At 40.5% G+C, this 25,986-nt stretch overlaps 1 protein-coding gene across 10 annotated transcripts in view; it reads left to right on the plus strand.

The window, feature by feature from the left end:
- The window catches only part of ASPP (Ankyrin-repeat, SH3-domain, and Proline-rich-region containing Protein), a 70,197-nt gene that overhangs the window by 27,724 nt on the left and 16,487 nt on the right, over window positions 1–25,986 (plus strand). For 5 of the 10 annotated variants that reach the window (XM_066747445.1, XM_066747443.1, XM_066747446.1 and 2 more), the window contains 2 exons: window positions 20,278–20,421; window positions 24,768–24,894. In XM_066747445.1, coding sequence (XP_066603542.1) covers window positions 20,278–20,421; window positions 24,768–24,894 — 271 coding nt within the window. Of the gene's footprint in view, window positions 1–200; window positions 378–4,885; window positions 5,205–5,315; window positions 5,528–15,019; window positions 15,467–20,277; window positions 20,422–24,767; window positions 24,895–25,986 lie in introns of those variants that run through there. The other 5 variants (XM_066747441.1, XM_066747440.1, XM_066747442.1 and 2 more) reach the window with 5 other exon arrangements.

The raw sequence follows: 25,986 nt of genomic DNA on the forward strand, positions 1-25,986 counted from the left end.
AATAAGGTAAATAATTGGAAACGCGGACGACTGTTTCTCGTTTCCTTTGAGAAAGTTTGATCGAACGTATTAGGAGTGGATGGGGGGCTGAAGAGACTGCTGCTTGCCACGTGTCTCTCGACGACACACGTTTCTGAAATTCTTTGGAGAATTTTTCTACTCGTCCACGATAATTCGAGTATAGCGTTGGTATAGGATAAACAATTAGAAACAGTTGATACGTTTTTGCAGTTTTTCCTTTTGGGAAGGTTTGATTAAACGTAGGGCTTGATAAATGGTGACTAGCTCGAGTATTTCTGCGATTTTTCTTTATCGCGCGGTTTCCCGGGGTGAAAAAGGAATAATGGAGAAATCTCTTATAAGCTTCTCGTTTGGAGGTAAGTGTGTCTTTGGTAAAAAAAAAAAAGAGTCGTTAGGGGCGCAGAGAACGAAGGATCTCGTGATTTTCGTATTTCGTATTTGCCGCACGAGCAACTATATAGTTGGACGATTCGGGGGAAGGAGGGAAAGAGAGGGAATGATAAATCTGTGCTATTGGTATTCCGCTTTGTCCTACGAACGCCCCACAAAAGATTAGATGGTGCAACACGTGCGCCCAGCGGTTTGCAGTCTTAAAACGGATATTCGTGGCTGGCCCCCATGAATGCAGCGTTTGTTCGACTGAAAAACCGTTGGAATTGCAGCTGACCAAACGACGTCTCTCGACCATTATCATTCTCCTCTCAAAGTGTCAAACTTTTTATGAAAATCAATAAGTGGATTTTTTGTTTGAAGATTCTTTCGGTTGTAAAAGTACCGAGCGTGGGTGGACGAAGAGCAGTCGTAGAGCTCTTTGGACCAGATTCGAAGCTGCACGGTGAACGCTTTCATCAAGGAAGCCCTTATAGACACGAGAGGGAAGATCTCCGCGCGCAACGTATCCTTGTCCGCAACTCCTCGGACTAATTAGTAAGTCCCCTCCCCCCTCCCCGTAGCTATACGACACCTGTCTCGTCTCAATTAAACGGAAAATCCTATAACGTTTAATACCCGCTTCAAAACCTATTATACCCGGTTAAATTAATGCTCGTTCCATTATATTGTTCGTCACAATTTTTCCCTCTTTCGGCTAGTTGCAAAATCCATTCGGCGAATTTACGAAGATTTTTAACAACGACGAGGACAATTTTGGGGATACCATAGACGCGTACGACAGGGAAGATCCAAAAACATACGATCGCTTGCTACTCTTCGGAGCAATTAGTGAGTCATGTAGCAATATCGCACCTGCCTCGTCTCAATTAAACCAAAAATCCAATAACGTTCGGTACTCGCTCGAAAACGCGTTACTTCCGGTTAAATTAATGTTAATTCGATCACACGATTTAATGACAATCTCTGGCCACTTTGCCCAGTTGTAACGTCCATTAAACGAATTCAGGAAAGATTTTAGCAACGACGAGCAAAAAGCGCTACGGCAGTAATTCTACATCAAGGTTTTTTAACGCAATAATTTCAAAGTGAATTTATTTTCAAGGGAAGCCCTTTAGTTCCCTGGCGAACGGATTCATCGAAATGAACGTCTCACGGCTGGGATATTAAAGATTATTTCCCGCGAAAATGAATGGACACGGTGGTCTTGGTGGATCCGGCGAGCGCGCGCGCGCGCCACGCCAACGGTCAGAGGGCACGCCAGCGGTGGCTACTCTACTGCGAAATGACAGAGAGAGAGAGAGAGAGAGAGAGAGAGAGAGAGAGAGAGAGAGAGAGAGAGAGAGAGAGAGAGAGAGAGAGAGAGCCGCAAAATTTCTGTTGGAACGCGCCGCGTATATTTTAACGCGCTCTGATTACTTTCATAATTGAACCAGCCAACGTTCAATTTATCCCTGCCCGAAATTTTGATTGTAATCGCAACTGAATCACGACAGTAATATTTTATCAGCGTACATGAATTTTTCGTCAGGACAAATTGTGTCTCGCGTTTTAGTCTCGTTATTATTTAATTTGTATACAATTAGTTTATTACGTGTTTACATAGCCTTGCTTCTTCTCTCCCGCAATCCAGTTTTAACCTGCTAGGACGTGCAATATGGTCATTTCAATCTTCCTGAATTATCGGGATTGGTATCAAAATGTCGCTTCTGGCGATAACAAGCCGATCGTGAATTTTAATTGGTCGATCGCTGCTTCGTTGCTCGATTCAATTCAGATAATTATTCCCTTTGCCTCTTTCAAAAGTTTCAAGTCTCTCTCTCTCTCTCTCCTTTCTACGTTCAATTCAACTTCTTCGTCCCTTTAAATTACCTTAGATTCTTAATTTTATTTGCCTGATTTCCCTGACCCTTTATTCTTTCTCTCGTTTAATACTCGATAAGAATTCTTCTCTTCTCATTGATCGTTCCACAAAACTTTGGTACTGCGAGTGAAATTAACCTGTCCGGCTATTTTCTACCAGCAATTTTTTCTTCCATAGATTCACCCAATTTAATTGACATACTCTTGTGAGCACTTATTTATTTACTCCAATTTACCGAAAGGGCCGTTTTACATTTTCCCTGAACACCAGTGATGAAAAATACTTGCAATGCCATCGCGTCCTCTTTTTCTCGGACACTCTTCTCTTTTAAGTGAATTTCGAGAAAACTTGATTTGTATATTTATAGTATTATTAAATATATATATATATGTATATATATACAGGGTGTCCGACGAACGATGGTCATGCCTATACTATCGGACAAGGGACAAAAATTTAAGTAAAAAAGTTCCAAAAACTTTTTTGCTAGCACCCTTAGTTAAAAAGTTACTTTCACAATTAAAGATTATTAATTACAGTAGCCTTTCTTAAAGAGAAAGATTGTTTTGGTTGCATTGTAAGGCCTAAACTGCTAAGATTCTGTGAATTAGAATACTAAGAAAAACACAAAGTCAAACATCCACTTGAGCCTATGGTGTGTTTATCGTTTGATTGTTTTTATGGCGCTTGCACTCGAAACTGCCGATCGGCCTTCAACCACATCAATAGTCTCAAGTGTATGTATGTTTGGCTTTGTGTTTTTCTTAGAATTTTTATTCACAGGAATCTTAGCATTTTTGGCCTTAATAATGCGACCAAAACAATCTTCCTCTTTAAGAAAGGCTACTGTATAATCGATAATCTTTAATTGCAAATAACTTTTTAACCAAGGGTGCTAGCAAAAATTTGTTTACAACTATTTGACTTGGATTTTTGTCCCCTATCCGATGGTATTGGCATGGCCATCGTTCGTGTGGAATACCCTGTACAATAAATGAAGCTTTATTTATTAAACTAATTTCAATAATATTAGCCTTTAATTTCGATGTATCTGATATTCAAGGGGATTCCCCCAATATAGAAAGTTGCAAAGCTCGAGGGTAGAGTGCGCGAGAATCGCACCGCGATCTGACCGCCGCTTTGGAACACTTAGTTAACCTAGCGACAGGCCAGCAGGTAGAGTTCTCGACAGAAATTACCGTTGCACAGGGTGCAGAGTTCGCACATTATTTCTTGTCACGCGACCTAACTCTGACGACGCCGAGAATTTAATATCAACATATTCTCGCACGAGACCCGTGAATTTAACGAACGTGTCCCTCGAAATAATTATCCGAAGCGTTAGCAAGAGAATTACTAATGCTCTTATAATTAACGCACAAAGCTTCTGTTTAAACTCACTGCGCTAGAACGCTTCTTCTACGTTTTTTCCGTAAGGGGAAAAATAAGCGCGCGAGCGATAATAAGAGAGAGCGATAACTCTATTATAGTTTACTTTTTAATCCCCTCTATCCGATCGCGAAGATTTAAGCCATCCGTTTCGGTTTTTCAATTCATCCTCCACAAGTCTTTTACTGCATTATTTAAATTTACATTTTTCTCCTCCGGCTAGGTTTTCGTTTAATTGGCCTATAGACCATCCAACTCGAGTGGCAAGAGCAAAGTAGCAGAAAAGCAAGCAACGACTTTTTCGCGGGAAAGTAAGAAAGACCACGAGGAAGGTCATGTACGTAATTAACAGAGAACAACGCGCAGAACAAACGCAAGAATAAAGCATCTCCACTCGTGTGCCCCGTCCCCCATCCCCATCTCCTCTTCCATATTTCTACAGCAGCCACTCCAGACAACTCGTCGTCCATCTTTTTCTTATATGTGTATATACCTCTCCTCGAGTCACTGGAGATTCGTACACATTTACCCATAATTTGTTTCCTCGCTTTCCGCTATTTCTCATTGCGAGGCACCTCGTCGGAGGAGAACGTACTTTGCGTAATTGCCCCTTTCTTCAGTGCCCCTACTTCTTACGTGGGCTGAGAGTACACCTAGACACTTTTCTCTTACCTTAGCCAATAATTAGTTAGCCTACGAAAATGCACACACGTACAGAGCCACTTTGCTCAATAAAGTCGACGAGACGTACAGGACGACCGTGTGCGGGATGTTCGATTAACCTAAAAGTGCAATTTTACGACGATACGGATACAGAGTGGAAAAAATGAGTGGAATAAATTGGTTCAGTCGATAGCAATTGTTAAGTGATATCGATTTAATCAAGGGAAACGATATTTAAGGAAGAAATTCGTTTTGAAATAACGAGACAGCGACGACGCGCGCGCGCGACGACGACGGCAGCGTGGTGGAGCGAGGAGAATGGCAGCGAAGGAGTGATTGGTCGGCTTTGGATTCTGCTGCCTGTGGTGTCGACTGTGTCGAGAGAAGTCCGGCCGGCGCCGAGCCTCGCCGAGCCTCGCCGAGCTCACCCGTACGACGGCGAGGCTTCGCGAACCTGGCCGAGTCGGGCCGAGCGAAGACGAACGGGCTGTCCCGCGCTTGGCGTTTCGGCACAGCGGCAAAATCACGCAGTTTCTCGTTGAACCTGGTCTCCGGACGGTCGGATGACCGGTGTCGATTACTACTTTCCGACGTTTCTGAAATTCAATTTCTTCCGGTTTGTCAACGCCACCCCCAACCCCTTTCGGCATCTGCCTAATCCCTCGCATCCTCACGCGGTCACGTGCGCGAGTGTTGTGATGTGATTTTACATATTTTCGCGACATGTCACGTACCATTCGAGGCAAGACTCGTGCATTTTCGCCAATAATCAACCCTCTCACGCAGAAAGGCCACTATTCCTCGCTTAATCTTCCCTATAAACGAAATTCTGCTTGCCAAGGGTCGACCCTCGTATTTTCTTCAGTAATTTCAAAAGGTCTATAAAAAAGTCCCAGTCTTCCAGCGTTATAAATCACGCTTAGCCGGAAACTTTGTTATTTCCTCCTCTATTCGGTGAACTCTCGGAGTCTTCGCTTTCCACGTTTTAGCCTGCTTTCGACAGTTGGAATAAACGAGTGTTATTGGTCGGCCGATGTTATTGACCTTAAGATAGATTCTGCATACAGCAATTTTTCCCCGGTAACCTACTCATTCTGTGTTCACCAATGAATCGGGTCTGCTTGGATTTTGGATCACTTCCCGGGGCTTCCTTATCATCGCTGGAAGTATCTTTTGATACCCCGCGGAGAATATCGATCGGTAGGGTTGCAATTTTTCCGAGTGACGATGAGCGTGCCGAATAAAAATCGTAGCGTAGGCGAATGGTTATCGGTTATTCTCTCACGCAATTTCCCTCTGCCTTTCCGCGTACTCGCAATAAGAGAGTCACAGATTTTTGCGTCACGAGTGTTAAAACCGATACACGCGTTGAATAAGCACCGGGGAGAGCGAGAGGCGGTTAAAAGAAGCTTATTAGTTTGTGAATGTGCGAAGCTCGGTGCGGGACGACGGTGCTTGTTAAATAAATCATTACACTAGTCGTGGGAGAGAGCGAGAGAAATTATATAGGCTGACACACACAATACGGAGTTGCATCACTGGGGAAAACAGAGGCGATTTTTTAAACCCCTAATTACTCCAAGTGCGTTTCTCGTAATTGTAATTACAATTAGCACTATTGTCTCTTTGTAAGCAGACGTTCGCGTCACGTACGTAGGTATATATCGTTTGAAATATTGCCACTCTAATCGAAAAGCATGGAGGAATTAAATTGTTTCGAAAAATAAATAAAAATCCTCCCAATTTCCTGCAGGAATTTATCGCTGGGGGCAGGGATGATAGAGAACGGGCTTAACCGGTCGCACTGGACGATTTATCGTAAGCAGTGTCTAGCTGGGACGGTCTCCCGCTCTTTTTTCTCTCTCTCTCTCTCCCTCCCTCCCTCGTTTTTCCCTGAAAACGAGTCTAGACGGCTAGGTGGAAATAAGGCAGGAGTAATTGTCACCGGACCGTTCCGATAACACCTCCCACACCATTACGGGATTGCAACCGCGACGATAAATTACCACTCGACGCAACTCTTCCACTAAGATCCAACCAAAGGCGGCACCACCACCACCACCTACCCTTTCCTCGCAGCTACTTTCCTCTACGTTTGCTCCCTCCAACCGACCAACCAACCAAACTTCCTAATGCTACCGACTGCGAGATTTATCCATGCTTTACAGGCTTACTCCATAAACTTGCATTCAAACTACTAATACCGCTTCGATTTTCGCTTTCCGCTTCGTAAATTTCACTTATCTATATATTGAAATGTATTAATTCGCAATAGTGCGTCTCTTTCTCCACTTTAACATTAACTAAATTTTTGAAATCCCGTTTACGCGGACCAATCGAGTACTTTCAATTATCATAATCGAGCGAGAAACGCTAGCCAAGAGATTAATAACTGCTGTTAAAGGAATTCCTCGCGAGATAGCACTGCATCCTGCAAGTTTTCCCGCGAGATTTTTCGCTCCGAGTCCAATCGAACTTGTTCGCACTTGCGATTGCTGTTCGCATTAAACTTGTAAGCTACAACCGACGCAAACACATTCGCATCTTTCACACACACAAAGACGAACTTTTCAAACTTGTTAGGTTCTCTTCCTACGGGAAGACACTCGTCTTTGTGTGTCGATCTAAAGTTATTTATTTACCAATTCGTCGGTGTGAATACTGTCTTTCGTCGAGAATATAATCAATGTTTTTTTTCTTCTTTTTTTTCTTTATGCAAGCATCAACTTTGTGTCTTTCTTTGTACTTGATTCCTGCATCCTAAACAAAAGCAGTCCAGCTTGATTCCGAGGGTTTTTCTTCGTTCTGTTCATTGTAATTGTATAATTCCACGATCAAACTCGTTGTGTTCTTTACAGGAAGACACTTGTCTCTTTGTGTGCGAAGATTCACGAGTTATTTATTTATCAATTCGTAAGTGTGGATACTGCCTTTCGTCGAGAATATAAGCATTATTTTTTGTTTATGTGCAAAGATTAGCTTTATATCATTCCTCGTACTCAATTGTTGCTCTCAAAACAAAATGATTCCAACTTGATTTTGAGGTTTTTTCTTCGTTCCGTTTATCATGAACGTACGTGTATTCTACGAAGAAACTTTTTATATACTTTAGAAGAAGATACTAGTCTCATTGCATGTTAATTCCAAACTAATTTATTAGCGTAGATACTGCCTTTCTCGACTAGTAATTATTTTTTATTTATATTAATATTTCAAGATTATAAACAACATTGTGCGATTCTTTACACTTCATTGTTACTCCGGAAATAATAAAATCTCAGCGTAATTTTAAAGTTTTGCCATTCATTCTTTTTATTACAACCATAATACTACGATCTTTTACGATTTGATTATCAACTTATTTATCAACGGAGATAACCCCTTTCTAATTGAATTATAAATAATTATTTGTGTTAATTATATGCAAATATTAACGTAGCGTAATTCTTCGTGTTTAATTATTGCTTCGAAAACAATAAAATTTCACCACAACCAAAGTTTGGTTTTTTGTTCTCTCTTTATCATACCCATATAATAGTACACGAAACTTGTTGGATTCTTTACAAGAAGAAACTAGCTGTTACGCTTTAATTCCAAACTTATTTATCAGTTTGGATAGCATCGCGTTCGCCTCAGATATACAGTAGCGATCGCGCAAGCTTCAGGCTACTCTCTTTTAAAAAAAACATCCACAAATACTGCTTAAAAATAATTGCAAAAGTTATTTTAGAATGATCAACGTAGTAGCTTGCGTGTTTCAGCGTTCCTCGAATAGAATATTATTTGTGAAAATACAAGGGTATAAAAAACTGCCCATTTTTCAAAACCATGAAACATATGTGTACAAAAAAAAAATACTTTAAATATATATTTTCTAGTGGGTAATTAACGAAACATTTTTCAGAGCGAAAATTCTGATCAAATGCACTTTTATATTTGCAGCTTCCACAAAAACTAACGTCGATTAACTTTTCAAGCGTAATTCTACCTCGAGAACAATAAGAAGCAAAGAAATTTCATGGAGAACAAATATGGAAAATGGCTCTGGCTTGAAAACTTTTCACCCTTCTTCTGTTTATCGACAATGCTCGAAAGAAAGTTTGAAAACAATTTATCACTCATCTGTCTAGCCAACTTTTTTTGCCACATTAAATTATTTTCAATGACAGACGCATCGTTAAATTCTCACTTACAACACAGAGTATAACGAGTGGTTTTAATTTCAAGCGGGATTTGGTGGAAATTACGTTCCACCTCACTTGGCCTATTTTCCAAGTAGATCGAGCATTATAACCTCCGCCCTTAAATAACTACGTATAATCATTTAATGCAGCACTCGGCACAGATCTTTGCCTCTGCCCACGCGCTACCAAACTCCTCCTTCTTACATTGCTCGTCTCTCCTCATGAATTACACATTTATCCTTGCTCCCCCACCCCTCAACTCGTCACTCGTCACTGCTTCGACGAAACCAACGATTCATTCATGGAATTCGATTCATCGAAATTTCTACGCCTCTCTCTCTCTCTCTCTCTCTCTCTCTCTCTTATTCATCCTCCTGGTTAAATTTGATTTTCTCTCCTTCGCACGGCGTTGATATCAAGTCGCTATTTATACACGGACGCGTTGAAAAAAAAAATGAATCACGCGAATCTGTCCAAACGTCATTCAAGGATTTTTAATTCACTTGAAAAGAAACGGAGAAACTTTCTGTTGTCCGATTAATCGCGAATATTTATAATAGCACGGGGGGGAAGGGGGGAAGAAGCGAAGGAGAAAATACAGGAGCGGTGTACCGAAAGGATTGATTAAAAGTGAGCAAAGCTCGCGAATGTTTGCAAGCGCAGCTATTAAATTGCTCGAGTTTTTGCCACGGTCGGGAATAGAGAAGCGAGTTTGAACGCGCCAAGAGTGCGCGCGAGAGAGAGAGAGATGGGGATGAGAGAAGAAAGTGCTTTGTTCGGTCGACTATCCATTGTTGTCATAAACGCGACTGGCGGTCCTCCTACGGCACACTTGCATCGACCTCCACGAATTTACCACGACAAACTACCGCCGCGCTCCGCCGCTGCACGAGCGTTCGTTTACCCTTCGCGATCCTCGAACCCACTCATTCGTCGATATTGCTAAATAACAATAACACGGCAACGCGCGCGCGTTTTCACCTCGTCGAACCTCGGGCATTCGATTATTAACTGAAATGCCAATTAAATTGCAGCAAATTTTCCATACAACCACTGGCAGCTGATGAAAAAAATGGTCACCTTCCAAATGACGCGGCGCAACATTGTCGCGCGAAATTAGCAGGGGAAACACAGGGGAAAATCGACGAGAAGGAATTTTCTGAAATTTCTTTGCGTGACGTTTGCGCGAGGGAAGAGGAGAGATAAAAGAGCAGACATGGGAACACCTCGTAGACATTTGAGTTAAACTGCATAATGCGCGAGCGTTGCATACCGTGGCGGAAAACAGTTATGCACGTGCACGGTGCTGCTGCACCACTGAAACACCGCGCCACGCCACTCACCTTCGCACTCGCGTTCTCTTAGCACACAGCTTACTGTGTGTTCCGTATACGTGTAACTGTGTAAGTTGACTTGGAGGAATCCTCGCAAGTCGACCGGTAGATCACCAGCCACCACGTGCCTTGCATAGAGTCTTATAGAAATATTTTTCCCAATTACAATTCTTCGTATTTCCCCTTTTAAGTTGATTTGGGGGCATTCTTGTAAATTGACCAGGGGTGAATCAGCGACCAGCCACCACGTGGCTGCTTACACCAAATATTACGGAAATATTTGTCGAAATGAGAATTGCTCATTTCTGTCACAAGTTAAGTCGGAGGAATCTTTGTAAAGTAACGAGTGTTCGGTAAAACAAATCACGTACACATATTAACGTTTTACTCGCTTCGTTAATTGTGTCATTTAAGTAGGTGAAAGCGTTGCGAGTCGATCAAAGCATCAGAAACAGTCCACGCGTCTTACATGGTATATTAGAGAAATATTGGTGAAAATGAGAGAATAGCTCATTAGCGTTCGTTAATGTTTCTCCTCTTTAACGTTTAACCACGCGACTAAAGGGACAGAGTTGTAGTTGTATGAGTCGTTAAGCGGTTGGTAGTGCAACGTTTAATTGGTCAATTCCTCGAGGCGTAAGGTGCATGGAGCAAGGAAAGAGCCGTGTATCGGTCCTCCTCTTCCGTCCGTTACGTCCAAAGTCCCGAAACAACAAGATGGATGGCAGACGTCAGTGTCCGTTAATTTTCGTGCAACAGTCCAGTCGAATGTTTTCAAGAAGAAAAGGACAAGGTCTTCTTAATGGCAATCTTGCCATTCCCACCGCGCAAAACTTTCATCGCTAAAAATTCTCCCGTTTCCTCCACTATTCTACCATTCCACACTGTCTCTTCCACTTTTACATTTTCATTAACTCTCTCACCAGCTGAACTTTCCCTCAATCTTTTCCCGCAGACCTTCCTGTGTAACGTTCGATGGATCATTTGCTCGAAAGCCATAAATTTGTCCATTTTTACTTCCGGTTCCTTTTTGTCTCACGGCGTCCGAAGTATATTCCACTCCATTACTTTGGAAATTACTCTGCTAAAAAGTAGATAGTTGAGAAGTGCATATAAGGATGAATTTTACTCTAAAATTACGAAGGAATTATGTTGGATCGATGGACATTTTGGCTCCGAAACCGAGATAAAAGTGATTATTGGAGTATCATGAAATGGTCATTTCTGGTGTGAAGAACGAGCTCTCTCGAGCTGACCGAGCATCGCGCAGACTCTTTTTTCATTTCAAATCAAAATACGCGTTAGGGCAGCGTTAGGACGGGTCCACCTGCTGATTTCGGGGGAAACACAACTAATGACCCAGCACCAAAAATAACAAAACGTACCGAGCATATGTAATCGCTTGCCTCTTCCACCATGTCGTTATTCATTTATCAAAAAGAATCCACGAGTAGAAACATTTCTTCGTTGTGTGTGTACAGATAATTTTCCGATAGATAAAATTGAGTTGTGGTAAGACGAGGAGCAAAGTTGATAATTTTAGCTCGACAGAATTCTAGCAGAAATAAACCGACGACGTGACATCGAAATCGCTAAATAAATCAAGCGCGAGAATAACATTCTTCTTGTCGAATTACGATCGTGCAAAAAGTTTCATTTTTTCCTCGTAAATTGGCTGGTGTGCCGTGTTTTGGCCGAGGTCAAAGGGAATAATCAAAGTCATCTGCAAGATCACTCGTTAATCAATTAATGGGCTAGATCCTATTTGACAAACCAAACCAATGTCGCACAAACGTCTCAATGAATGCAATTTACGGTGTAATAGCAATCTATTCCGGACATGCTCCAAAATTGTCTTCGTCTGCTCCAATGTAATCTCCGCTCCGCTGCTGCAATTCACGTATTATTTTAGCAACGATAGTTGGCATATGTATCGATTGACTCTCCTCTCTCCAAAATCGCACGTTAATTTCGCAAAACGAAAACTCGTGGATCGTTCGATCGAAAAATTCTTTCTCCTTCACGCTATCTTATCAACGAGCACTTTCGGCTCTCCTCCAGTTTTCAATCGGTGGTGGAGGATAGCAGGTAAATTATACAAGTTACTCCTGATAAGTTAGAAACTTGCGAGATATATGTATAATCCGTGAGGAGAGCGGTGGTGTAACGCAACGTCTTTGCAAAATATGGCGACTAACTTTTAACAGTGTTTTATGTATGGAAAGCTCTAGTTGCTAATACCCCCCCCCCCCCCCCCAAACTCCACCGGTGTAAGCAAACTTCAATTCCTACCTCCTCCTTCACGGCTCGTAGAACACAAATGTTCTAATAATTTAACCTATCGGCACTTTGTTCAAACGAACCATTAACCATTACGCTCACTTTAAACCAACTAACCGATTCTCCCAGATTTTCCTCGCTTTATTCAAATCCAATATTTATCTAATTTGCTCGTATTCCTCGAGTAGTGTCTATGCTCGTTAAAAATTTCGATACAACCATTTGGCAAATTTATCTTTCCGATAAGGGCCAATATTCTTAGCTTTTTAAACACTCGTGCGAGAATTCCAGTTAAAACCGAGTTAAAACGATAGATTAATGTGTGTTTTCTTTTTTTTCTGTTTTTTGTTTTTTTTTCTCTCTCTCTCTATCGGCTAACAAAGCAACGCGTAATTATGAGGAGAGGAAGATAAAATGAGAGAGAGAGAGAGAGAGAGAGAGAGTGTGTGTGGTTGCAGAAGAGAATGAAATTCTAATTGGAAAATTTCAATTTTGTTAAAAACTTGTCTCTTCTCTGAATTTTACGAGCTATTTTCACATATAAATTGAGAGAAATGCGTTTGAAATTTCCACTTATCACACGGAATAAACATATAAAGACAACAATTAATGCAGCTTTATTCGTTTGGTTGCTCACCATTATCCGCTCACATCTCATTACTAGCTTGGTGCAACACCAAATTTTGCAGTGTTTACTCATCGCGTTTTAATTAAACATAGTTGTGAGAGGTATTTTTCCCGTTACTTGTTTTTTTTTCCTCCGTTCTTCATAGTTCGGATTTAGCTCCTCGCACACGATATAGTGGATGCTGAATTTCTGAGCTATTCACCCTCCCCATATTATATATATATATACATATATATATATACGTGACGTGACGATTCTGAACAAAGGCAATATTCCCGCGATATCAATAAGAACTCAAAACTTGGACACTCGAGTTCTCCCCACTAATATTCCCTCGCTATGTACCAGTGTGAAGAAAAAGTTGAATAAGAGTAAAAAGAAAGGATAAAATAGATGAAGGAAGGGTTGATTTTTTGCAGATTTTCTCAAGGTAGATTTTTACTGGAAAACAAGAAGAAAGAAAGGATAATTTGCTGTCTTCTCTATGGTTCGGATTTAGCTCCTCGCACGATATAATACACGTTGAATTTCTGAGCTCTCCCCCCTCCTTCCACCCTACTATACTATATATACGTGACGATTCTGAACAAAGGCAATATTCGTGCGATATCAATAAGAATTCAACTTGGACTCGGGACCTCCATACCAATATTCTCCAGCTGTATACCGCCACGAAGAAAAAATTTAATAACAGTAATAACAAAGAATAAATCGATTGGAGGAAAGTATGAATTTTTTGCCGCTTTTCTTACAAAGTTACTTTTTATTCGAAAACCAGGAGGAAACGTTAATTCGTTGGATCGGAGCGTTGGCACGCGTGAGAAACTGGGAAGAGACCATAAGTGAAATGATTAACGAGTCGGTTGAAAATAAATTCGTGTCCGGGAAGTTTCACTGGACGTTTGAAGTCGGACGATTGTTCGCATAATGGATTAAAATATCAAAAAGCGCAATAGTAAAAATGTTATTTCTGCTTTTTCTCTTCCGGAAAAATGCTTGCATGCTGTTGTCAAGGGGGTTGATTTGCAAAGCGCAATAATTGCATTAACCGCGTTAAAACAAATACGGAACCCGCGCTGGCTTGTTTGCCCGTGAAAATTCGCGCCAGCGACGGACGAACGTCCGCCGGCGGACATCCCTCCCCCTCCCTCCTCTTCCACGCCTATTCGCAGCAAACTCTCGGAAATTGGCGGAATCAGATTCAATGTTTACCGGAAGGAAATTTCCACCGTTGTCCCTTTTCAGATTTCTCAGTCTTCTTGCGTTTACTTCCTTTTATTACCACATATAACAATTTTCTTATATCAACCTTGCTATCCGAAATAATTCTTTTTTTTGAAAATATATGATTGGCACAATGATAAATTTAATTGGAAGAGATTAATTAGAGGCAATTGGGAAATTCGTTAAATTTAATTGTGTTTTGGGAAGCGGAAATTCGGAAGCTGGGCAGAATATCAACAATTAACTGAAGCCATTGGTTATCGAACTCTCACCGCTACTAGTATATACACCAAGCTAACGATTCATTAAATAATGTATAGAAAACGTCAGAATACATTTCGCTTGGTCTAAAATCCAAGTTCCATAAATCTTCGAGTAGAAGGTGTAATCCAATTAGTTGTTTGGAATTTTGTGAGAAAGATGAAAATGGGGATAATCGAGGAAGACTGCGATTTATCTTCCGACCTTGACGAATGTAGAAAACATTGTAGAATACATTTCGGTTGGTCTGGAGTCCGAGCTCGATGAATCTTCATCTCGAGCAGCAATCTAATTAGCCTTTTGGAATTTTGTGAAAAGGATGAAAATAGGGATGATCGAAGAAGACTAGGAGTGATTTTCTGACGTTGACGAATGCAGACGAGAGGCTCACCCGTCATTTCCGTGTTTAGTTGGCGAGGGAAAAATTTGTCGAGAACGCACCGTCACTCGGAAACTCGTTATTGTCGAAGAGGGTTTTCCTGAAAACTATTTCGAAGCTTGTAACGAAGAGCGGCTCTTTTCACTCGTCGAGTCAGCCAGCTGGGACTCGCGTTGACAATTATCGATATTGCTGCTAGCTGAAACGAGAAAGCCACACGCGAGCGAAACAATCATCGCGACCGGGATAATCCCTCGGGAAAGAATCATTGGAGAACTGCGAAATTATAACAAAAGGCTTTTTCGTTTCAGCTGTGATACATATATATATATATATATATAGTAGCGTCACCAATATCAGGGCTGGAAAATTCATAGGATTTTTTTTCTCTTTAAAAAATAGAATTCTACATGTGAGGGGTAGTCAGGGGCAAGAAAAGTTTACGGTTGAATCGAGCGGCAGGCAGGTTTCGTGGAAGGATGCCGTAACGCCGTAAATTCAACAGGTTCAGTCTACCAAAAGCCAGAAGAGTTCTTACCCTGAGCTCTTTCGCAAGAGCCACTGGACTATACGCCACGTAATATCTTTTCTCTGCTCTCTCTCTCTCGCTATATATATATATATATATATATATATATATCTATCACCACCACCCCCCCCCCCCTCCATCAACCACCGCTAAAAATGCTCACTTGCGTCTACCCCGCCGAGAATTTCAAGTCGAAGGCGGTCACCGTCAAATTGCGTCATGGAAAATCGAAACGGAAGCCGAAGCTTTTGTCCGTTAAGGAGAAGCTACCGAGAGCCAAGGAGACTTCCGGTGACGTCGATAAGCTCCAGAAAAATCAGGTAAGCTTTTTGCATGACGTGATATTTCGCTGGAGTGAGAAATGTTGGAATTTTGGCCGCATTTCGGTGCGTATATGCTTTGAACGAGTTAAACTTGCTAGAGGAGGAATGGATGTAAACGGAATTTGGCCGAGGAAGCAATTGGAAAATCTCTCGTTGTCTGCAGTAGTGTTCGCGTGTGGAGGAGAGAGGGAGAAAGGGCACACAGAACCGTACAAATTTTCTCCACTCTCTCTTCCGACTGAAAATCCTTTTCCAGCGGATGATTCCTCTTCTTGCTCCTCAGCCAGCTGATTCATCTCTTTTTAGCGAGCATCGCCAAAGGAAGCTTATGAACTTGCAATCCCTCACGATGCAACCTCGCTTCTTCTTCCTCCACCGAGCTTTCTCCGTTTCAAAAAAATCCTCTTTGTATTCCGCTCTCTATCCTCGCTTCTTCGCTTCCTCCTCCTCCTCTCCTCCCCCGTGGAACAGTCGATTCTTCTCTACGAATTTCCGTCGTCCGTTTCAGCCGGCTATAAATCAAATTAAACCAAGAGAACAGTGGCTTTGCGCTGTGTTACGTGTATCAAGAAAGCTGGAGGAATAAAAGTGAGAGAAAGCAAAGGAGATTAGCGAAAAAAAGTTTGATAAAAAGAGTCGAGTCTCCGTTATTTGCTCTCTCAAAGATTTCCCAAGAAAGACTTACTCGACTAATAATACCACTGGGAAGAAGGAGAACAGAGAAGAAAATCCTACCAGATGATATGGACAATTTTTCCTAAGTATACATGTGCTCTGCTATACACACATATATATATATATATATGTGTGTGTGTGTCTATAGGTATAAGAAGGGATTGGATAATCTTTCGTACGATCGGAGAGATGAGAAACTCAAGAAGACTAGCTTTAGAGCGCACATATATACATATATATTACTATACTCGCGTGTATGCATGTGTACGTCCTTCATACTATATAGAGAGCGAGAATTTTGCATTGGGTAGTCGAGAGGAGTCCTTCCTTCCTTCCATGCCAAGGCTGCCTGTATATTGATTCGATCGCATGAAAAGCGTAAAATCACAGCCTACGAAAAGAGAGAGAGAGAGAGAGAGAGAGAGAGAGAGAGAGAGAGAGAGAGAGAGAGAGAGAGAGAGAGCCCCTATTGCAAATTCTTACCATCAACTTGGTCACAATCCAAGGATATCGACTCGAAATATTTCCATGGAATTTCACCTGTTTTTTTTTCTTTCTTTTTTCAACGTAAAACCATTTCACTCCGTTGTCAGAATTACAGCGACTGTTGATGTAAATTAAAATTTTTTCACAATTTCGTAGTACTTGTCCCTTTTTCAAGTATACGTTGTGGCAATCCAAAGTGTTTAGCTTTCATTTGGATTATTTGCATGTTGTTTGGTTTTTCGCATTATTTTTTTACTATAATGATGAGGGAACACGGGACAAGTATTCATCGTACAAATGTTATAAACAAAATAGAGACTTGATAAAATGACAATGTTTTTTTTGTTTTTGAGATAATCGTTCGAAAATTGGTGGAAGGTAGTTTTTGCGGTCGCTGAGATTACGATTTTCAAATTTAACAATTACGGACGCAAGATGACGGTGAAATTATGAGAATTGAACCGGATCTGATTAAATTTGATCATTTGATCGGTTTGGAAATTTAACTTTAAATTTCCAATCCCCTCCCCCTACAAGCTTCGAGAGAATAGCAAATTTCAACTAGTTCCGTTAAACGGAAATATGTGTGCTTCAAAGGGGCAACTTGTTCCCCTGCTGTCTAATGTAAATTTACGATAGTCGTAGATTACAAAGCGCAGACTGACGATTGTCATTGTAATTTTAGGAAAGGGGAAAAAATCACAATGGACGTCGCGCGTTGTCCGTAAAGTCGATCGATTAACATATGTAGAGCTGAGCTTTCAGGTATTTCGTCGTCGTTAAATTTATGCGGAGCGAAGCGAAGCACTGCAGATTGATGACACTAAAAGCTTTCGACTTTCCATCCACTTCCAATCACGACGATCGTCCAACTAAAATACTTCTCATACTCTTGCATTGCACCAATCTCCGCAGCGAATTCTCTGGAAATTTTTTAATAAAACCGAAGCTTTTTCCCTAAGCAGCAATTTTCGGACCGATGAAAATTACGCGTTGACAATTTTCAGCTGGTCGAGCATCAATTGTGACGGATGAAAATAATTGGCGCGACGACCTGCCGGCTAAATTGTTAATTAAATCGAAATGCGATAGGCAAAAAGTACATTTGTTAAGCGAACCCCGTTTTATTAGCTTTGCCGTCTGCTTCCAGTCACCACCATTTACCCCGGCAATGACTTCTCTTGGAACGATGGCAAACATTTTTCACTGAACGAGTCGCTGTGATCGATACTTCTTAACTACTAATTGCCACTTTTCTTACCGCGCTGTGCTTATAAATAAATTTAACGAGCCAAGGAAAAATCTATAGGTATAGCTTTTATTACCAGCCGTGAACTCGTGTAGAGTCCATTTATCTAGATTTATGCTTATATTAATTTACGCTGTAACGAGAGAAGGCGAATTTAGGTTTTTCTTACGGTGCATTTTTTATGAAACACTCGATCGATCGTGAGATTGGCGTTAATCTTGAAAATTGCTCTAATATCGGAAGCACGTTCGGAAAGGTACCTTGTGCAATTTATTTAAGAAAGAAATGGCACGCGTGCTAATATATAGAGGTAGTCGACGGAAAAGACGTCAGGATTTTTATGATCCGAACGCCAATTCATCCTGACATATGTACTGCACAAATTAGGCAATTTTTTATCTTTTCGAAAAAGTACTTTAAGTCAGACATGTCGCGTGTACTAGCACACACACACACACACACACACATCACAACTCTCTTGATAAGATTGGATCAACTATCGAATCTGTTACTTGTTCAAAAGAGTATACTTGAAAATCTATCCAAACGGAATGTCACGTGCACTAGTAGACAGGATATATAATAAATATTATATACACAGTTTCCATGACTCATCGAAAATCGAATCTGACCAAACTGGATAAATTACAGAATTGGTTATCTCTTCAAAAAAGTACTCGAGGATTTATATAAGAGAGAGAAATGTCACGTGCGTATAGCAGCGGTATACTATATAGGTAGCCTGTTAGGAAACGTTAGCATTTCCATAATCCTTCGCCAACTGGATCGACCTAGACTGGACCGATTATCGAAGCTGTCATTTTTCGCAGCACCTCCACCATTCCTGTCGATACTACTGTTGCTCCAAGCTCTTCCAGAATATCCCCGATCCAATCCAATTCGATGTGTATTCTAAAAACGCGGACGAGAAAAATCAGTAGCGAAACAAAAATTTAATTCTAAAATGTTAATTATCATTTCGATCACACACACACACACACACACAAGCCCTCTTTTCTTACCCCTATTTTTTGTTTCCTCTCTCTCTCTCTCTCCTAATATCATCACGATTTGGCGTTTCACAGCGTTCCGGAAATGGCATCGATGATACGCGGCCAGTTAATGGACGTTGAGGGACGCGTTGACAGCTCTGAGACGCACTGCAGAGACAGACTCGTTATACCGAATTACTTTAATGAGCATTCTCGGGAAATTAATCCGCTATATTATCTAGACAGGAAAGGGGTAGGTTGGACAGGATCGTTAAGCTCCCTGTCTAACCAAACTAGATTTATGGTAGTGACTGGCCTATCCCGAATAACAATACTCTGGCTCCGTGCTAATAAGCGACGTCGAACAAACCAATCATTCTTCATTATTTATATCCCATCTCTTTCCCAAACAAATTTAATCGTTCATCCGTTGCCTCGTCTCCGGCGGGAGGAAAGGGGAGTATCTCAAGTTTTTTTGACCGAAAACCTTGGGAAATTGACTTTTTCATAGTTTCATACTCCATTACGCGCATTAAAGATGAATTCGCCTAAAGCAAATTCCATCCGACATTGTCAGGCTGCGTTCCAAGTCGCGCATAAAGCGCTCGCAGTGCACCATATACATACACAGTGTTTATGTTTACGTTACGTTTCTTGCGACACTCGAGCGCGCGCAGCCCGAAAAACACGCAACGTTCAAGTTTAGCCCTAATCCTACTTGCACGTACATATTCTTGTACCGAAAAGAACAACAACAATAGGAAAACTGTTTTTGTGTAACTAAAAATGTACAATTTCTTTGTTCACTTTTAAAATAAGTATGAAGAAAAAATAAAGTTGAAATACGAGCGAAAGTCGCTTCTTGCGGTTCGCTCTATTCAACGAAAAGGGGAGGTTTTGTCCGGCGCTATTTGAAATAAATGTTGGTGCAAGTTAGGCGGGAGAGAATGGAGGAGGAGGAGGAGGGGGGGGGGGGGGTGATTGCGGGATCCGGATCGCAGAGACGTTCTCGCTTGTTTTTTGTCTGACCTCGTGTACCATCTGGAAACGCCAGTCTTGGTACCAGGTAGAATTCCAAGGTCGGCTTGGCCCTTCGAATTCCAACGACAAGGACTCGCCGTAACCTTCGCGCGTCAATGTACCAAGCCGCGCGCACAGTGTAAACGTCAACTTAATGGATCTTAATCTCCCATTATTGCCAGCGAGCAAACAGCTTTCAGGGAAAAAATTCTCCTCGCGTGTTTGAAAATTACGCCTCTTGTTGTAAAACTGGATCTTTCTGGCGGTATTGTATACATATATATATATATATAGGTATATAGAGGGGAGAAGAAAGGTAAACGCGAGGCTGAAGACATTCTCGATAATGAAAGTTGAATGAGAATTTTGTGGTTTTTTTGTTGCAGTTACCAGTGGGTGGCGGGGGTGGCGCTGTGCTGGTGCTCAGCGAGCTTGAAAGTATGGCAGCGAGGCAACAGCGAGAAATTGCCCAGCAGAGGCGACTTCTCGAGCAGAGGGAAGCTCGTCTAGCCGTGCTTCGAGGCGCACAGGTAAGCTCTTCCACTTACTCTTTTTACTTTTTACTTTTTATTTTCCGACAGCTTTATCTGCCTCTTTAAAATCGTCATTAAAACAAAGACGTCCACTTTGGCGAGGTAACGGTGGAAAATTGACCTTCGGAGAGAGAGAGAGAGAGAGAGGGAGGTTTAACACAATCTTTTTCAATAGATTTATCGATAAACTCTTTTTCATTCTTTATTACGTGACCTTGACTTTGCTATTGAAAATTGTAATCAAAAGGAAAAGGTCTCCGCTGGTTCATTCAGCGAGATAACAGTGGAATATTGTCCACTGTATCACTGCAAGCATTGAAAGACTCGTCTAGACATGTATCGGGGCTTGCAGGTAAGCTTCCTTTATATTTTCTTCCGTCACCTTGACTTGGGTCGGTATATATATATATATATATTAAAAATTGCAATGAAAACCAAGATTGTCATTTTATGAGGAAAGAGTAAAAATTGTTCAGTGAAGAGACGAGGAGGCTTATGAGCACAAATAAGGTCATTGAACTGTATTTCAGGGCTGCTCTCGCAGGTAAGCTTCCCTATAGTTTTTATTCCGTGACCTTGACCTTAGTACTCGAAACGATAAACGGAACAAGTACGGGCCGGCCCTCTTTTCTTTCGATATGGTGGGAGCCAAATTTGCGCGAGTCGCGTCTCATCAGCTGCGGACGTATAGGCGTCCACAAAGCTGCCGCGTTATTTATGTAACAGCGTCGATTATCTCTCGTCGCAAACGACCGTGGCTAACCCCAACCGAGTCCATCTTTCTTCCTAATGTGCACAACCAGCTTAAAGCTCGCTGCTTCTCCTTCTCATTCTCATTCTCCATTTAACTCGTGAAATGCTGCACCGCACCACGCCTATACGAATAATACTTTCGCTAGCGAAACTCTATTTTTTCCGAGAATTTCCTATTAATTAATTAATGGGAAAATTGTGCATATTTTCGACAATATGCAACGATTGATAATTCTTTCATCATTTTGCAACATTTGCCCAACTCAAATATTAACTCGTGACAACTCGCTTCTCTTCATTCGCCAAATAATTATTCAATATTGAAATTATATTATTTATGAAAATCGTTTACTAATTAATAGAAATAATGGCAATGAGCATGAAAAATCATAGATATTTTCGGCAATGTCACGATTAATAATTGTTTCATAATTTTACAGCGCGTTTACCTAACTCAAATAATAAATCACAACTCCCCTCTCATTATTATCCATTTAACTCGTGAAATGCACCATGCAGCGACACAGAGGTACTTTTAGTCACTAAACTATATATATATTTGTTGGCAGAACATGTTAATAATGATGAATATAGCAACAATAATACACAAAATAAAAATGAAAATTCTTAAAAGTGTCCAACAATCCATTGACGAGGCATAGTTCCATGCTTTAAAGCATTTACTTAACTAAAATAATCACTTACATCTCGCACCTCTCCCCATTTTTCACTCAACTCGTGAAATGCAGAGGTGCTTTCACCGAAGAAACTATTATCATGAAATTTTCTCACTAACCAATAGAATAAACAATGATGAGCGCGAAAAGACGAAGATGAACAATCATTTCATAATTTTACAATATTTGTTTAAGCGAAATAATAATTGAAACTTGGCTTCCCTCCATTTTCCATTTAACTGAGTAAACTAGCCGCCAAGAGGGTGCGTTCTCACCGGCTAAACTATAATATTAGTCACGGGAATCTCCCGAATCTCCCTGAATGTAGTAGCTAGACCAGTTGGTGGGCCGAGCAGATTAGGAAACGGAAACGAAGCGCGCGCGCGCCACGGTGTTATAGTATTGGTGTTGGTGCTGTGTATACTCGCTTAGAGAGATGCCTCGGCTCGGCGCAACGGGAATGCGTGTAATTTGCGTCCGCAGACCGAATAAGAGAAGCCCAAACTAATCTTTCGCTCAAAAGAAATCCTAGAGAGCCTCGGCAATCCCACGGGAAAATTCTTTATGCAAGCATGAAATTTTCTTTCGCTAAAAAGGAGTCAGTTTCCTCCGCTATTGAAACGGAAAACTCTTGATGACTCGGATTGATGAAAAATCTGTCCTTTAAGAATAAACCTCATGGGGACCCCTTATTATTACTTTTATCCTCTTTTTTATCTTTCTTTTTTTATCAAGCAAAATAATAAAACTCTCTACCTACCTCTCTCTTCTACGATACTTTTTATTTCCCAATAGAAATCAATGAGAATGTATCATGTTCTACTGCTTTTCTTGCTTTCTTCTTTTTAATCCTGGAAAATACCTTCATTAATCTGCATCAAGTATAGAGGCTCTTTCTTGCAATTTATTCTTTTATAATATATATATATATGTATGTATTACACAACACTCCATAATCGCGCGTGAGAGCTGGAGAGTTTAGTTGTCACGGTGGAGGCTTTAGTGAATTTTCCGGATGTGGTAAAAAGCCTAATCCTATCGAGTCCCATTGGCGTAGCACAGCCGGGGATGCGCGGCGACGAAGGAGCTTTTATCCAACCTACCCCACTTGGACACCTTTTCTCTCTCTCTCTCTCTCTCTCTTCCATATATATCTATATAAACTAGCACTACTAAACCTCCTTGGCTTTTCAACCTCCGCGACTAAACCCCCAATTTTATTTTCTTCCTTCTCGAGCACACTCGTGATACTATTAATGATCCTTTTAAAGAAGAGACAGTGGAACAAAAATATCTCACCTTATTTCCTCACACCCTCTGGTATCAATGGAGACTCGTTTACCTTATGTCGTACCCCCCCCCCCCCCCCCATCCCATAATTTCTTTAACCAAAAGCTAATTTCGCTCGTGGCCAGTTTCATTTATTCGCGAGAAAACTACGTTTCGCCTGTGAATTAATCTAAATGTGCGATTCACGTTTAATCACAGTCTTTTCAATCGAGTGGACTGGAAGCTGCTGAAATTGGATGATTAAAATCCAAAAAGGCAGTTGCTCGATAAGATTACGGGAGGATAAAGGCGTGTAGTCAGCTGAGAGAAAAAAGACTCCGGCTTGTATAAAATGGAAGATAAATAGCGACGATAAAGTCAAATAAAGAAGATCATCCCAACTGTGTTGGAATCGATGTGAAACGAGGCGAGATTGAATTCCCCGTGATTTCCTGTGAAACAGTCTGCACATAACTATAAACAAAAACCTTTGGATTATTCTTCAAGTCCCTCTCCTCTCTCTTTCTCTCTGAAACGCCTTATTTAAAGCTTCATTCTTCTTTATCCTACTGAATCATGCTACTGCTTTGATTTAATCCTCCAGGATACTCTTCTATGCAGCAATAATGTGGTTTTCATAATTGAACGTAATTTGAAAAGGAAACAATTGTTGATTAAAGTTTCAATGCTTTTCTATTTTTTAAAATTAATATTTGAAAAGATTCAGAGCTGTAATGAATTTCTTAATCTTTTTATCTTACCTTTAAGTCTATTGTTTTCATTTACTGTTACGTATCGATAGTGTGATTATGTGTAATGAAATCAATCGAACGTAGTGTAAAAAGGAAACAATTGATAACATTCAAGTTTTGGCACTTTAGTAATATTTAAAATTAATCTCCAAAAAAACACAGAGGATGGTAATAAATTCCTTAATCCTCCCTCATCCTACCTGTCGCTATTGTTTGATTTATTCGCGGACACTTTACACATCAACAGTACAGTTTCGTTTAATTATGGAACTAGGTAATAAAAAAGGAAGCAGCTTGCGATGAAAGTTTCAACACTTTTGAGGTCGTTAAAGCTAGTATTTAAAAATTATGTAGTTTAGTAATTAATTTCTTAATAAAATTCTCTATCTTTTTTGTACCCTATGCTTGTTTTGATTTATTCTTTATTACTTTACACATTAACAATACAATTTTGTTTCAAAATTGGATGTAACAGTAAACAAAGTTTCAACTCACATTAAAATTTTTAACAATTGAGATTTTTGAAACTGATGTCCAAAAAACTAAAATTTGTTAATAAATGTCTATTATATATTTCCCTAAGCGTGTATTGTATTTTTATTACGAAAATATTTACATTATTAATTAAATTCTCTAGAATTTCATACTGTCAATTGAATTTCTCAAATTTGTTTACCTCGCTCCTTTTTGAATAACCATATTGAAATTTGATAATCTTAGGAATTCAGCTTGAAACTCGTTTCGACTCGACAAAAACTCAACAATTAAATTCAGCTGTATTAGAGTCTCAGCTCGGAATTCATTAACGTTAACATATATGTATATAGATATATATGGTAATTAGTAATTACTGTTAATCGACGTATTGACGAAGGGCATATTGGTGTTTCAGGAGCCAGCACAGCAGGACAAACTCGCCAGATTGAGGCATAGGCTGGATCAACAGCAGAGCAAGCTGAATCGGCTGCGATTGCTCAGGTCCCAAACTGACCAATCACGAGCCAACAACGCCACGTTGAGTAAGTCGATTAACACCCTCTTCGTCCTAATCTATCTCCATTATTCCCTTATCTCTAATCTGGCCACTACTACTTGCCCCGTTTCAACAAAAGAATTAACCACGAGACACGATTTATCATTCGAATAGGTAGACAATTGTGGTAAAAACAAGTTTACCATTTTTCCAGGGGAAACAATCTCTTGGTTAAATTTATAAAACCTACAAATTTACTCTTATTCCCTTTTCTGTCTTGAAATTTAAACTCTCCTCTTCCTCTCTTACGAAATCTTCTTATTCTCAGTATTTCGTTTCATCCTGTATATACTGTTACGTCATGGGAATGAGAGGGAGAGAGAGAGAGAGAGAGAGAGAGAGAGAGAGAGAGAGAGAGAGAGAGAGAAATACAAAAGGAAAGTGAGATTTTTCTCGACGACGAAAATATCCAGCGACTGTGGATAATTCTTCCTGCAACGTTATAATGTTAATTTTATGAGAGAGAATTCGTTAACCTCGAGTCTCGAGCTCGGATAGTGGTGCTGGTTTTGGGCAGGTGTCGAGAGAAGAGTCAAGGACAGGTTTTTCGAGGCAAGGCGATAATTGAACGCACCTTGCAGAGTCCCGGGCCACCGAAGGACCGGAAACTCGTTATGCGCGCCGATTAAACGATCTGCTTCAAGCGTGACGCCTTCCAACTTGTCAAAACTTTCCACTCGGCTTCCTGGGAATCTCCAAATGCGACTGATTAACTAGTAACAACCACGATAGTTTACTATTCACCTTTTCACCTATTCTGCAATCTTGCTTGATAAAGCTTCGTTTCCACAGCTAGTAATATTACAGTCGTGTATAAAATCAATTGTAATTTCTTACACTGAGAAAAATTTCCCATTAATTTACATCTAATTAACAGTTATTCGTGATATTAATAAATTAATTTTATTAATATTACGAAAAAATAATTGATTGTCAATTTATTCATAATATCAATAAATTTAGTTATTGATATCACGAATAACTGTTAATTGGATGAAAACATTTTTCTCAGTGTAGCAACATACTAAGCTCTCTCTCTCTCTCCCCCCCCCCCTTCTCTCTCTCTCTAGCTTTCTTC

The sequence above is a fragment of the Prorops nasuta genome, unplaced genomic scaffold (genome assembly GCF_024137725.1).
Source record: "Prorops nasuta isolate Cenicafe-Biocafe unplaced genomic scaffold, Cenicafe_Pnas_1.2 PNAS00003, whole genome shotgun sequence".
NCBI classification, from domain to species: Eukaryota; Metazoa; Arthropoda; class Insecta; order Hymenoptera; family Bethylidae; genus Prorops; species Prorops nasuta.